Source organism: Saccharomyces mikatae, assembly GCF_947241705.1.
Source record: "Saccharomyces mikatae IFO 1815 strain IFO1815 genome assembly, chromosome: 15".
NCBI classification, from domain to species: Eukaryota; Fungi; Ascomycota; class Saccharomycetes; order Saccharomycetales; family Saccharomycetaceae; genus Saccharomyces; species Saccharomyces mikatae.
The window spans coordinates 172,747-188,177 of NC_079270.1; the positions used below are offsets into that span (position 1 = coordinate 172,747).

The 15,431-nt window shown below is 38.1% G+C and overlaps 4 protein-coding genes across 4 annotated transcripts; 3 read left to right on the plus strand and 1 right to left on the minus strand.

Annotated features, from left to right (window-relative positions):
• Positions 1–1,357: 1,357 nt before the first annotated feature.
• Positions 1,358–1,579, plus strand: SMKI15G0790 (uncharacterized protein; the record flags this gene model as incomplete). The annotated part of the gene is made up of 1 exon (XM_056225554.1): positions 1,358–1,579. One exon carries the CDS (start codon positions 1,358–1,360, stop codon positions 1,577–1,579), a length of 222 nt encoding a protein of 73 aa, XP_056079361.1.
• A 954-nt stretch (positions 1,580–2,533) lies between these two features.
• ATG19 (Atg19p) lies at positions 2,534–3,781 on the plus strand (the record flags this gene model as incomplete). Its single annotated transcript, XM_056225555.1, has 1 exon — positions 2,534–3,781. One exon carries the CDS (start codon positions 2,534–2,536, stop codon positions 3,779–3,781), a length of 1,248 nt encoding a protein of 415 aa, XP_056079362.1.
• Positions 3,782–4,847: 1,066 nt separating this feature from the next.
• Positions 4,848–14,078, plus strand: IRA2 (Ras GTPase activating protein IRA2; the record flags this gene model as incomplete). The annotated part of the gene is made up of 1 exon (XM_056225556.1): positions 4,848–14,078. One exon carries the CDS (start codon positions 4,848–4,850, stop codon positions 14,076–14,078), a length of 9,231 nt encoding a protein of 3,076 aa, XP_056079363.1.
• A 237-nt stretch (positions 14,079–14,315) lies between these two features.
• REX4 (putative 3'-5' exonuclease) lies at positions 14,316–15,185 on the minus strand (the record flags this gene model as incomplete). Its single annotated transcript, XM_056225557.1, has 1 exon — positions 14,316–15,185. The coding sequence occupies one exon, from the start codon at positions 15,183–15,185 to the stop codon at positions 14,316–14,318; it is 870 nt and encodes a 289-aa protein (XP_056079364.1).
• Positions 15,186–15,431: the final 246 nt, after the last annotated feature.

A 15,431-nucleotide genomic window follows, 5' to 3' on the forward strand; every position in this document is an offset into this window, starting at 1 on the left:
TCAAATGTTTAAACAAAGACCACAAGAGAATTCGAAACAAGTTTTGTGTGGTTTACAAAAAATTGGCACCCTTTACTGGTTGATGAGAATATATTTGCTGCGATGGTAGTTCTGCTCTGTTCGGGTTTCATTAAATGTGAACGTTTGCGATAATTAATTTCACTCCGTTCTTTTCATCGTAGTATGTTTTTAGTCTTTGAGACTGGAAAATCCCACTTATATCTTTCACATAGGAACAACAAAAGTAAGGAATTTTTCTGTAAAACCTTATTGGTAAAACTTTTGTCATTTTCCTTTAATATTTTCGCTGATCGGTATTACTCTAGCTTATATGTCAAAAGTGACACTCCGCCATTCTTATTGCGAATAACGTACTAAATGACATATAAATTTCAAGTGAGTGTTCCGCCTTTTCGGGTCCGTTTCGTAAGTGTTTCGTGTTCCATTTAAGTAGCAACTGCTAGTCAATCCCTGTCAAACAAGCAGCAACTCTTTTTTCCCAGCTCATCGATGATATTTTTTGTTCAAACTTGTTTCCCGTTTGTTACGCCGTCCCTTACCGTGTTAAACGGAGTTACACAGGTCTTTTCTGACTTGTTTATTGATTGATATAAGAATAGGAGGGATTGGAACTATAAATAAGCACCGGTATACAAAATTGCCTACGGATTCATTGCGTTATGAGCAACAACTTAGGTTAGTTGATCAGCGCATAATACTATTTCCTCACCTGAGGGTCCTTTCAACCTTTCCTTCCTCAAACTGACGAACAAGCACCTAGGTGGTCTTTTACATAATATATCAAATTGTGGCATGTTAGCGCCAAGTTTGTGTGCACTCAAATATCTGGTTTCAACTGCTTTATTTATCTTGTATCTTGCAATATTCACTCACGTTAACTCAAAAAACTAACTTTAATTGTCGTGTTTGTATCGCGTTCTTTCAAGAAACGTACCAGCAGCGCATTACTTGTGCTCCGAAAATAATTGATACTGTGGTACCTTCATTTCATATTTCAAAACAGTACCTTTGCTGGTTCTCTTTGATTTTTAGACAGTCCCGCAGGTTCGTTTGGTGGTACTATCCTGTGACAAAAAGTTGTTTTGGTATGTGATCTGCGCAGACTTCATAGTGTAATAAGCAGAAATATATTAGCAAACAAACAGTACTGGTAATAGAACACCAAAACGGACGACATTGAAGCAGCCAAGAACCTGACGGAAAAAGCACGTACAGCCTATAGTGTTTGCGATGTATGTCGGCTGTTTATCAAAATGATTCTCCCGATGTGGATATTGATTAAGAGAGTAAGCGTAAGTCTGATGAACTACTCTTTCCGGGATATGTCATAAAGCCCATGGAATCTATCACAACCGGTAGGCCGAATAGTCTTGATTCTAGCGCAGAAGATGTGCTAGAACCTCCTGACTCTAGTACTGAGGTAATTTTGCCTGCTTCTGAGATGGTTAAAGGAAGGTTTGATTCGATTGGAAATGGTATGCTCTCTTCACAAGAAACAGGTCAGACTGCCATAGATATGATGGTACAAAACAACAAACTGCTAGATAATAGAAAGTAACTATACCAATCTATTGCTATAATAATAGAAAGATTGCCCGAGAAAGACAAGAAGAGAGCTACCGAGATGCTTATGCGAAAAATGGATTGTACACAGTTATTGATTCCACCAGCTCCAACGGAAGAAAATGCTATGAAGCTCGTAAGCGTTGTTACTCAATTGCCCACTTTAGTTTCACCAGATCATCAAGCTGCATTAATAAATGATTTATTCATCCCGGAATATCTAAAGGAAATAGTTTCAATGAACTGGCGGCACAAAATCGTTTACAGCAAAAAAGTAATAAGATGGTAGAAGGAAGGACTGAAGTGAACCCTGCTAATGCAAGTGAAGAAGTACCTTTTAGACGAACAAGAAGTAGAGACACAAATGCAAGAGGAGCATATAAATTACAAAACACCATCGCTGAGAGCCCTAAGGTGGTTCCCACGAAAATAAGAAGAGTGGTAATGAGGATAAGGGGTATATAATCTCGTAATACTTCTAGGGTATGATGATCCAATATCAGAGGATATGATAACATGCTGATCGCGATAACATAACTATACCTTACACATAGTGTTTGGAACATAACTTCTTCTGTTAGCCGTGAATGGCCACCAATACTGGGGTGATTTCATCTTTTTGAGATCATGTTCCCAATATTCATTCTGTTTCTTGAAGATGTGAGTACTTCCTTGATGTAAAAATATGTAGATAACAGCTGAAAGCATCATTTGCTACAGCGCAACCACATGTTAAGTATTATAAGATGCGCTTCTATTAGTCTTGTTGTATGACCCGGAAAAGGGGCGTGACGTGACTGATACACCTATACGTGAAGTAGTCCCATTCACACCTCTGTGATATGAGCAGCTAAGGGGAATCAGACAAAAGTGGGCTTAAGTCAAGGCAATACGTCAGCAGCTTGCTTTAAGGGAACTTCTGGGAAGTGACTAACTCGAAGAACAACAAATGAGTTTACCAAGGGGGTACCCCTTATATGTTTGCGATGAATACAGAAGTTTTAACGTAACTGTGCCATATTTAGATATCAATATCATGCTTCGGTGTATTGGACAGGTTTCGTCATTAAACGATACGTATGGTTATAAACATTTGTTTTGGCAACCGAATGACAAGTCTAACGTTCGGATCTTACTAAATTGTCAAGATTACGGTCGCTTGTTTGGTTACTTGCAATCCCAAAGAAAATGCACGGTTTATGTTGGAGAAGGAACGCTGAAGAAACACGGATTAACCATCTCTACATACTTTGACGAATTCCTGGACCACAGAAAGTTCGAGGAGAAAGGAACCTCATGCACAAGGGACGTACACGAAGAGCCCTCATCTCCGGAAGCTGCTCCTAGAAAGGAAATAAACCCGAACGCGAAGGATAGTGTGGTCGTGCCAAGAGAATGCTTGGATAGTTTTACAGAACAGCTTTTCAAGTTGGAAGAGTCTCTAAACAAGTTGGAACTCGAGCAAAAGGCTAAAACGCTCACTGACAAGGAGCCTGGCCACAGAATAAGTGGCACAATTGACATCCCTGAAGATAAACCGGAACTGGTTAACTTCTTCATGCAATTGAAAACTGTGAAACAGCTTGAGGACGTGTTCCAACGTTATCATGACTACGAAAAGTTGCTTGAGAAACCTGCCGGTGTGACGCAAATCCTGGATAACCTTTCAAAAGATGAAACCAAAATTACTCAAAAAGCGGAGATTGGAACGGAAGACCCGAATGATCGCTCACTGCAAGTTATAGTGAACCAAAGGGACAATTCCTTGTACTTCCAATTGTTCAACAACACAAACTCTGTTCTGGCTGGTAACTGCAAACTAAAGTTCATCAGTGCTGAGGATAATCCAATCGCAGGTATAATTGAAATGGGCCCTCATGAAATAGGAATAAAGGAACGCAAGGAATTGCGGTACTTCCCGTATGCACCCGAACTAACGACTGGTTCCACTGTCGAAATAGAGAATCAATATGGAGAGGTGATCTTCTTGGGTAAACATGACAGTTCTTCAAGAGTTAGCCTAAAACCGCCTTCAAGATTATCTGCGGAGAGTTTACAAGCATCCCAAGAGCCCTTCTGTTCCTTTCGAATCGATACATTACCGGAACTAGATGATTCCAGTATCATAAGCACATCCATATCACTATCTTATGTCGATGGCAACGATGAGAAAGCGTTGACTTGGGAAGAACTGTAGAACAAACATCATTCTTTTACAATAGAGAATCCTTTTTTATATACAAATACATATACACGTAAGTTTGTTCGATAATGGAATTCACCTCCCAAAACCCCTTATTCTCATCATCACTGCCGTGAATTTTATACCTATTCTATTCTATATATATATCCCAACAATATACGGCTAATCAGAAAAAGTAGGGACGATCAGGGACGAGCAACTACGAGACTCCTTCCTACGCAGGTTTGTCAAAGAAAAGCAATGAAACAGTAAACAAGTAGACAAGTAAACAAGAAAACCATAACTTTTCTTATGGGTTTCACATCTTATGGCATCTGGAATTATTTGTTCACCTATCACACCCGAAACATCCTTGTTTCGCCTGGCCCAGCATTATTGGGCAAGTGTGACCGATTATCCACAAGCAGCATGAGGAGAAAAGAAGCTGCCGCCAAAGCTACCAGCCCATTCTTGGACCTGGCTTGACTTTATAAAGAAGACCCTTTAAACTCTCTTGCACGGCCCCAGCACCTTGCCCCAGGTTGTAGCCATAAATCGTCTTTCTCCTTCTAGTGTGATGCCAACTCAAAATAGCCCCTCAAGAAGTGTCACCCGCCTGGGGAATGGATCCGCGGCGCAGAAAAGTCCGTAGAACTCTCGTTTCTTCTAGAACGCTCCCCTGGTGAAACGAAAATTTCCACCACAATAAAGCTGGCACACGCCCTTCTGAAAACACATGCTTGATATATCTTCTTACAAAAAGCATTAATCAACAATTATCTATCCTACCTGTAATCACTGGTCCAAGCGTATTCTATTGCCCTACTGTTCTCTCCGTTATCTTCATTGTCTAGAGCTCCTGGGAAAGAAAGACCGAAAAACAGAAAACAAAATCAGAAGAAGGCTTGTATACTTTTTCACCGACTGTAACAAGTGTCTAACCAAAACTTAGCATACTAACATACAGCATTGTATTTCTGTTGTTCATTTTGCTTTTCATTCAGTGTTACTTTTTTCCCACGTTACACGATATTTTGATATCAAACCAACCTGTATACATCATCTTTCTTCAGGGAGAATCATGTCCCAGCCTACTAGAAGTAAGAAGAAAGAACATGGGACCGATGCCAAATCGTCCCACATGACTCGGACGCTGGTAAATCATATTCTTTTTGAAAGAATGCTCCCGATTCTTCCAGTAGAGTCGAACCTACGTACATATACAGAAGTGGAGGAATATTCCTCATTCGTCTCATGCAGATCTGTACTCATCAACGTCACCGTTTCGCGAGATGCAAACGCTATGGTGGAGGGTACTTTGGAGTTGATAGAATCACTTCTTCAAGGGAATGAAATAATTTCAGATAGGGCCAGCGATGATGTTATCGAATCAATACTGATCACGCTAAGGTTATTGAGTGATGCGCTTGAGTATAACTGGCAAAATCAGGAAAGCTTGCACTATAATGACATATCGACTCACGTAGAACACGAGCAAGAACAGAAATACAGGCCCAAACTCAACAGTATTCTGCCTGACTATTCATCAACCCATTCTGATGGCAATAAGCATTTTTTCCACCAGACTAAACCTCAAGCGCTGATACCAGAATTGGCATCCAAGTTACTAGAAAGTTGCTCGAAGTTGAAGTTCAATACAAGGACTTTGCAAATCTTACAGAATATGATCAGTCACGTCCACGGTAACGTTCTGACGGCATTAAGTTCCTCCATTCTTCCCCGCCACCAATCCTATCTGACAAAGCACAACTACCCTTGTCATTGTAAAATGATTGACTCCACTTTAGGCCACATTCTCCGATTCGTAGCAGCTTCCAATCCATCCGAATATTTCGAATTCATCAGGAAAAGCGTGCAAGTACCTGTAACGCAAACACATACGCATTCGCACTCTCATTCACATTCACTATCATCTTCCGTTTACAACAGCATTATACCCCACTTCGATCTTTTTAGTTTCATCTATCTAACCAAGCATAATTTCAAAAGATATTTGGAGCTCATCAGAAACTTATCTATGGCACTAAGGAAATCGATCTATCATTGTTTACTTTTACATTTCAGTGCCAAGGCAATAATGTTTTGGATAATGGCCAGGCCTGCAGAATATTATGAGCTTTTTAACATATTAAGAGATAATGATGGCGAATACTCGAAATCTGTGAATTTGTTGAGTCATAACCTTTTCGAGGAGATTCATTCGACTTTTAATGTAAATAGTATGATAACCACCAATCAGAACGTCTATCAAGGCTCATCATCTCCTTCGACATCCTCACCATCCTCACCGCCTAGCTCGTTGTCGTCGGACAACAACCAAAACGTAATAGCAAAATCTTTGAATCGTCAACTCTCTCACCATCAATCCTACATTCAACAGCAACCTGAAAGGAAACTTCATTCCTCGTGGACAACAAACTCTCAATCATCTACTTCATTGTCGTCTTCAACTTCTTCTTCCACAACAACCGATTTTTCTAACCATGCACAATCAGGAGAACATGATTCTTCCTTACCAGATACTCCAACGATGTCCAACGTCACCATTAGTGCATCTTCCTTATTATCTCAAACTCCAACACCAACAACGCAATTGCAACAGCGATTGAACTCTGCGGCAGCAGCAGCGGCAGCATCACCGTCGAATTCGACTCCAACTGGATATATAGAAAAACAACAAAATCGATATTCATACGACGCACACAAAATCGGCCAAACTGGTAAGGATTATGATGAAAATTTCTTATCTGTCACTCGTCTGGATAATATTTTGGAACTATACACACATTTTGATGATACTGAAGTGCTACCGCACACGTCTGTTCTGAAATTTTTAACCACTTTGGCAATGTTCGATATTGATCTCTTCAATGAATTGAATGCGACTTCATTCAAGTATATCCCCGATTGTACAACACACCGGCCAAGAGAGAGAACAAGTTCATTCAATAACGCCGCACATGAAGCGGGTTCGGAAAAGACATCAGGTATAAAACACATCACACAAGGCTTAAAGAAATTGACTTCTTTACCCACTTCAACCAAAAAGACTGTAAAATTCATGAAAATGTTATTAAAAAATCTAAATGGGACTCAAGCCGTATCTGATGTTGCCCTTTTAGATACTATGAGGGCTTTATTATCATTCTTAACAATGACTTCTGCCGTCTTCCTCGTGGATAGAAACTTACCTTCGGTACTTTTTGCCAAGAGGCTTGTCCCCATAATAGGGACAAATTTAAGCGTTGGTCAAGATTGGAATTCGAAAGCGAATCACAGCTTAATGGTTTGTTTGAAAAGAAATTCTACATCATTTGTTCAGTTACAACTAATATTCTTCTCTTCAGCCATCCAATTTGATCATGAATTGTTGCTTGCACGTTTGAGCATTGATACGATGGCCAACAATCTAAATATGCAGAAGCTATGCCTTTATACCGAAGGATTCAGGATATTCTTCGATATACCAAGTAAGAAAGAATCGCGTAAAGCAATCGCAGTTAAAATTTCCAAATTTTTCAAGACATTATTCTCAATTATAGCAGATATTCTCTTACAAGAGTTCCCGTACTTTGATGAACAAATTACTGATATAGTTGCTTCCATTCTCGATGGTACAATCATAAACGAATATGGTACAAAAAAACATTTTAAAGGCAGCTCGCCATCTTTATGTTCGACAACCAGATCAAGGTCCGGATCTACATCTCAAAATTCAATAACACCTGTTTCTCCCTTGGGATTAGAAGCTGATCCATATCCAATTAACACTTTATCTTTAGTTGGCTCAGGCACTCCAAGAAATTCTGACAACATCAACTCTTTAAACGCTTCCCCAAAAAATTTGTCTTCTGATCCGTATCTGTCACATCTTGTAGCCCCAAGAGCCCGCCATGCGTTAGGCGGTCCATCTAGTATTATAAGGAATAAAATACCGGCTACACTGACTTCGCCTCCAGATACTGAAAAGTCGTCACCAATACAGCGTCCGCAAACCGATAGTATCAGTGCTACGCCTATGGCAATAACAAACTCTACTCCTTTATCATCTGCTGCCTTGGGAATTAGGTCGCCTTTACAGAAGATAAGGACAAGACGTTACTCCGACGAAAGTCTAGGGAAATTCATGAAATCTACAAACAATTATATCCAAGAACATTTGGTACCAAAGGATTTGAATGAAGCTACTCTTCAAGACGCTAGAAGAATAATGATTAATATTTTCAGTATTTTTAAAAGACCCAATAGTTACTTCATTATCCCACATAATATAAACTCCAATTTACAGTGGGTTTCTCAAGACTTCAGGAATATTATGAAACCAATTTTCGTTGCCATTGTAAGTTCAGATGTAGCCTTAGAGAGAACAGCACAATCGTTTATGGATACCTTATTATCAAATGTTATTAATTATAGCGGATCAGATCAGAATATTAGCATCGAAGGCTATCATCTTCTTTGCAGTTATACTGTGACATTATTTGCTATGGGTCTTTTTGATTTGAAGATTAATAATGAAAAGCGTCAAATTCTCTTAGATATAACCATAAAATTCATGAAAGTTAGGTCTCATTTGGCTGGAATTGCGGAGGCTTCACATCATATGGAATACATAAACGATTCTGAAAAGCTTACTTTTCCACTGATAATGGGGACTGTTGGGAGAGCCTTATTTGTTTCATTATACTCTAGTCAACAGAAAATTGAAAAAACTTTAAAGATTGCATACACAGAGTATCTTTCTGCTATTAATTTTCATGAAAGAAACATTGATGATGCCGATAAAACCTGGGTTCATAATATTGAATTTGTGGAAGCGATGTGCCATGATAACTATACAACTTCTGGCTCAATTGCTTTCCAAAGGAGAACCAGAAATAATATTTTACGATTTGCTACTATTCCTAATGCTATATTACTTGATTCTATGAGAATGATCTACAAAAAGTGGCATACGTACACGCATACGAAAAATTTAGATAAACAAGAACTAAATGATTTCAGGAATTTCGCCGGTATTTTAGCCTCTATGTCTGGTATCCTGTTCATCAATAAAAAGATACTGCAAGAAATATATCCTTATCTACTCGACACCGTTTCCGAATTAAAGAAAAATATCGACTCTTTTATCTCAAAACAATGCCAATGGTTAAACTATCCTGATTTATTAACAAGAGAAAATTCAAGGGATATTTTGAGCGTAGAGCTACATCCCCTGTCGTTCAACTTACTCTTCAATAATTTAAGGCTGAAATTAGGAGAGTTGGCTTGTTCAGACCTATCAATACCAGAAAACGAAAGCTCCTATGTTTTATTGGAACAGATAATCAAGATGCTGCGAACAATCTTAAGTCGTGATGATGATAATTTTGTGATGATTCTTTTCTCTACAGAGATCGTTGACCTTATCGATTTACTGACAGAAGAAATAAAAAAAATTCCAGCTTATTGTCCAAAGTATCTCAAGGCAATTATTCAAATGACTAAAATGTTTAGTGCTCTGCAGCACTCAGAAGTTAATTTGGCTGTCAAGAACCATTTTCATGTTAAAAATAAATGGTTGAGACAAGTAACCGATTGGTTTCAAGTGAGTATTGCGAGGGATTATGATTTCGAAAACTTGTCAAAACCGCTTAAAGAAATGGATTTAGTGAAAAGGGATATGGATATTCTATATATAGACACTGCGATCGAGGCATCAACGGCCATTGCATACTTGACCAGGCATACTTTTTTGGAGATTCCACCAGCTGCGTCAGATCCCGAACTGTCTCGCTCCAGGTCAGTAATATTTGGATATTATTTCAATATCTTAATGAAGGGCCTTGAGAAAAGTAGTGATCGTGACAAGTTCCCGGTATTTTTGAGACACAAAATGAGCGTTCTTAATGACAATGTCATACTTTCGTTGACAAATCTTTCCAATACCAATGTGGATGCGAGCTTGCAATTTACCTTACCAATGGGCTACTCTGGAAATAGAAATATCAGGAACGCATTTTTAGAAGTGTTCATCAATATTGTTACGAACTATCGCACCTACACAGCTAAAACTGATCTCGGAAAATTGGAGGCGGCAGACAAGTTTTTACAATTTACGATAGATCATCCCCAGTTATCATCGTATGGAGCAGCAGTTTGTCCTGCTAGTGACATTGATGCCTATGCTGCAGGCTTAATAAATGCATTTGAAACAAGAAATGCCACTCATATTGTAGTGTCACAATTGATCAAAAATGAAATTGAAAAATCTTCTAGACCTACTGACATCCTCAGAAGAAATAGCTGTGCTACGAGATCATTATCTATGCTAGCTAGATCCAAAGGAAATGATTATTTGATCCGTACTTTGCAACCACTGCTCAAAGAGATTATTGAGAGAAAGGATTTTTTTGAGATTGAAAAGTTAAAACCAGAGGATTCAAATGCTGAACGCCAGATAGAACTTTTCGTCAAATATATGGATGAATTATTAGAAGCCATATCCAGTTCTGTCTCCTATTTCCCACCTCCCTTATTTTATATTTGCCAGAATATATATAAAGTTGCGTGTGAAAAATTTCCGGACCATGCTCTTATCGCCGCTGGATCTTTCGTATTTCTACGGTTTTTTTGTCCTGCCTTAGTAAGCCCCGATTCTGAAAATATCATAGACATTTCTCATCTGAGTGAGAAACGTACATTTATCAGCTTGGCTAAGGTTATCCAGAATATTGCCAATGGATCAGAGAATTTTTCGAGGTGGCCAGCTTTGTGCACTCAAAAGGTTTTCCTCAAGGAATGCAGTGACAGAATTTTTAGGTTCCTTGCTGAACTTTGTAGAAAAGACCGGACCATAGACATCCAAGTTAGAACAGATCCTACTCCAATAAACTTTGATTATCAATTTCTTCATTCTTTTGCCTACCTTTACGGACTTGAAGTAAGAAGGAATATACTAAATGATGCAAATCATGGCGACGGTGACATTGACGGTAACGACTTTTATACGACTACATTTTTACTTATTGACGATGTCCTTGGCCAATTAGGTAAACCTAAAATGAAATTCTCCAACGAAATACCAGTTTACATCAGAGAGCATATGGATGACTACCCTGAACTTTATGAGTTCATGAATAGACACGCATTCAGAAATATTGAGACCTCAACAGCATACAGCCCAAACGTCCATGAGTCTACTTCAAGCGAAGGTATCCCAATAATTACGTTAACAATGTCAAATTTCTCAGACAAACACATAGACATTGATACAGTTGTTTATAAGTTTTTACAAATATATGCTCGAATCTGGACCACTAAACATTGCTTGATTATCGATTGTACGGAATTCGATGAAGATGGACTTGATATGAGAAAATTCATTTCTTTGGTTATGGGACTATTACCAGAAGTTGCACCGAAAAACTGTATGGGCTGTTACTACTTTAATGTAAACGAAACATTTATGGATATTTACGGAAAATGTCTAGACAAAGACAACCTATTCGTTTCTTCCAAGATTCCTCATTACTTCATTAATAGTAATTCTGATGAAGAACTTATGAAATCAGTAGGTATAACGGGGCAAGGTTTAAAAGTTCTGCAAGACATTCGTGTTTCTTTGCACGATATCACCCTGTATGACGAGAAAAGAAATAGATTTACACCAGTTTCACTGAAAATAGGTGACATTTATTTCCAGGTCTTGCACGAAACCCCTAGGCAATATAAAATCAGGGATATGGATACCTTATTTGATGTCAAATTTAATGATGTCTACGAAATTAGCCGCATTTTTGAAGTACATGTTTCCTCAATTACCGGAGTGGCTGCTGAATTTACAGTGACCTTCAAGGACGGACAAAGGTTGATTTTTAGTAGTCCCAAATATCTTGAAATTGTGAAAATGTTTTATTATGCGCAGATTCGACTAGAAAGTGAATACGAAATGGACAACAATTTAGGTACATCGTCCTCAAATTCGAATACCAGGGACAAAGAACAGAAAGAAAGAACAAAATTATTATGTCATTTACTACTAGTATCTCTTATCGGTTTATTTGATGAAAGTAAAAAAATGAAAAACAGTTCATATAATCTAATAGCTGCTACTGAGGCATCTTTCGGGTTGAACTTTGGCTCACACTTTCATCGTTCTCCCGAGGTGTACGTTCCCGAAGATACCACAACATTTTTAGGTGTGATTGGAAAATCCCTTGCGGAATCTAATCCAGAACTTACAGCCTATATGTTCATCTATATTTTAGAAGCATTGAAGAATAATGTAATTCCTCATGTTTACATCCCTCATACAATCTGTGGGTTGTCTTATTGGATTCCTAACCTGTACCAATATGTGTATTTGGCTGATGATGAAGAAGGTCCTGAGAATATATCTCACATTTTCCGTGTGCTCATCAGACTTTCCGTGAGAGAGACGGACTTCAAGGCCGTGTACATGCAATATATTTGGTTGCTACTTTTAGATGATGGTCGGTTAACTGACATTATTGTTGATGAAGTTATTAACCATGCGTTGGAGAGAGATTCTGAAAACCGTGACTGGAAGAAAACAATTTCATTGTTAACCGTATTACCAACTACTGAAGTTGCCAATAACATCATTCAAAAAATAATGGCAAAAATTAGATCGTTTTTACCATCGCTTAAGTTAGAAGCTATGACTCAAAGTTGGTCCGAACTAACTATATTGGTTAGAATAAGCATCCATGTTTTTTTTGAAACTTCTTTATTGGTGCAAATGTACTTACCAGAGATCTTGTTTATTGTATCCTTATTAATTGATGTTGGTCCAAGGGAGCTCAGATCGTCGCTGCACCAACTACTAATGAACGTGTGCCATTCCCTGGCCATAAATTCAGCATTACCACAAGATCACCGAAATAATCTCGATGAAATAAGTGACATATTTGCACATCAGAAAGTAAAGTTTATGTTTGGATTTAGCGAAGATAAAGGACGAATTTTACAGATTTTCAGCGCATCGTCGTTTGCAAGTAAGTTTAATATTTTGGATTTTTTCATTAACAATATAATACTGCTGATGGAATATTCTTCGACATACGAGGCGAACGTATGGAAGACAAGATACAAGAAGTACGTTTTAGAATCCGTGTTCACCAGTAATTCTTTCCTTTCTGCGCGCTCTATCATGATCGTTGGTATAATGGGTAAATCTTACATAACTGAGGGATTATGCAAAGCTATGCTGATCGAGACCATGAAAGTTATTGCTGAACCTAAAGTTACTGACGAACACCTTTTCTTAGCCATATCTCATATCTTTACCTATTCCAAGATTGTCGAAGGACTGGATCCCAACCTTGATTTAATGAAACACTTATTTTGGCTGTCAACTCTCTTCCTTGAATCACGCCATCCCATAATCTTTGAAGGAGCTCTTCTATTTGTGTCAAACTGTGCGAGGCGCCTATATATGGCCCAGTTTGAAAACGAAAATAACACACTGTTAATTACTACCTTATTAAAAGAGAGGAAGTTTGCTTATTCATTCTTAAGCCAAATAGAACGTATTAATGGTATTGTTTGGAACCAGGATAATTTTACACATATTCTCGTTTCCATAATTAATAAAGGGCTATCCAACCCTTTTATCAAGAGCACAGCATTTGATCTCTTAAAAATGATGTTCAGGAACTCCTATTTTGAACATCAAATTGATCCGAAATCTGATCATTATTTGTGTTACATGTTCTTGTTGTATTTTATACTAAGTTCTAGTCAATTTGGAGAACTTTTAGGTGACGTTGATTTCGAAGGTGAAATGGTCACAATTGAGAACAAAAACACTATTCCAAAGATTTTGTCAGAATGGTTGAGCTCTGACAAAGAAGATGCTAACATTACACTCTATCAAGGTGCCCTGCTGTTCAAATGTGCGGTTACGGATGAACCAAGTAAGTTCAGGTTCGCCTTAATTATTAGACATCTGCTTAAGGTAAGACCTATTTGTGCATTACGTTTTTACAGTGTTATTCGTGACGAAATTAGAAAAATCTCGGCATTTGAACAGAATTCCGACTGTGTCCCCCTAGCCTTCGATATACTAAATTTATTGGTAACAAATTCGGATTCTAATTCATTAGACAAACTCCACGAAGAGTCAATTGAACGTCTTACTGAAAGAGGGTTATTAATTGTGACTTCGGTCAATACATTTGCGAAGAATTCTGACATGATGATTTCATTGGATATAGGACCTGAAGATATCTACGAACGTAAAAGAATAATGACAATGATTTTGTCGAGGATGTCATGCTCTGCTTAGAGTGTATATAAATCAAGTGAATAAAACATTAATATTTAACTGCGTACATGAATGTGTATGTTTTTTATTCATCGATTTTTTGACACTTTTTTACGTGAATTACTTTCATACAGCAACATTCTTATATATTCTATCGTGTAGTGTGGCTCAATGAGTTTAAACGCCATATAGACTAATGTACAAATTACTGCATTCAAATTACGTGAATGAAAAGAAACGGACAATATACTTACCGTCTTAATTGAAAGTATTTCTGTGAATCTTTTCAAATTCTGCCTTCTCCTTCTTATATAACAACATGGTAGCACGAGCATCTTCAACAGAAGAATGCTCACCTTCTTGAATTGCAACTTTCAATACCTCCCGGGTTAATTTCTTTAAGCTTGGAGTTTTACCTTTAGCATAAGCTTGCCTGAATGGTAGGTGTCTAGAAGTATCTCTCAGCATTGATTTTGGGTGAGATAGCATCAAAGCTTCGAGGTCATGCTTTAAAGCATGACCTACAAGAATCCTACCATCCAAAACATCAGCAGTCCTCTTTTGTGCATCTTTGAAGGTTATCGCGTTCTTCATATGTTCTGGTTTAATACCACTAACCCAGGTTCTCCATTCTACAACCTTCTCCCTCGGTTTCACAAACTCATCCAGGATGATATGTCCATAATAATTTACAATAGATATCCTAGCTAACGCAGATTCTTTACCTTCGGGTCCAACGCCTACAAATTCGCAGTCCATAGCAATGTACTTGCCAATTTCTTTGCTCTTGTTGTTACCACTACCAGTATTTTCTAACACACCTACCTGTACCGGTTCTTCGATAGTAGTATCTGCATTTCCTCTAGTCGGGTTGAATTCAAACACCTTTCCCTCGAGCTTATTCTTCTCATGTTTGCTGATTTCTTTGTTCATGCTATATACCATGTCCATGATCTTACTACCAGTTTTGCGCTTCTGGTGAACACATTGGGAAATACTATTGGGTCCGGTTACCTTGCTAATTTTCTTGCTACTGCTGATCCTCCTATTAGGTTGTTTACCCTTTCTAACAGAAACAGGACTGCTTTCAGAGGCTAATAGTGCTTGCCAGTTTGATGAAAGAGCCATTGAAATTATAAATTATCCGCTTTAAACAACTTGTACCCACCTATTCAGTGCCTAGAACCAGGCTACAATTGGACTATAATTGCGATGAGATTAGCTAAACTTTTGAAATTTTTCTTCTTTTAGCCGGCCGACCTTGCATTAGCCCGCGTCAAATATAAACAATACAATATGATGAATAACTTAATTACTTAACATAGGATAAATAAATGAGACAATACGAAAACAAAATAAAGAACCCGTATTCTG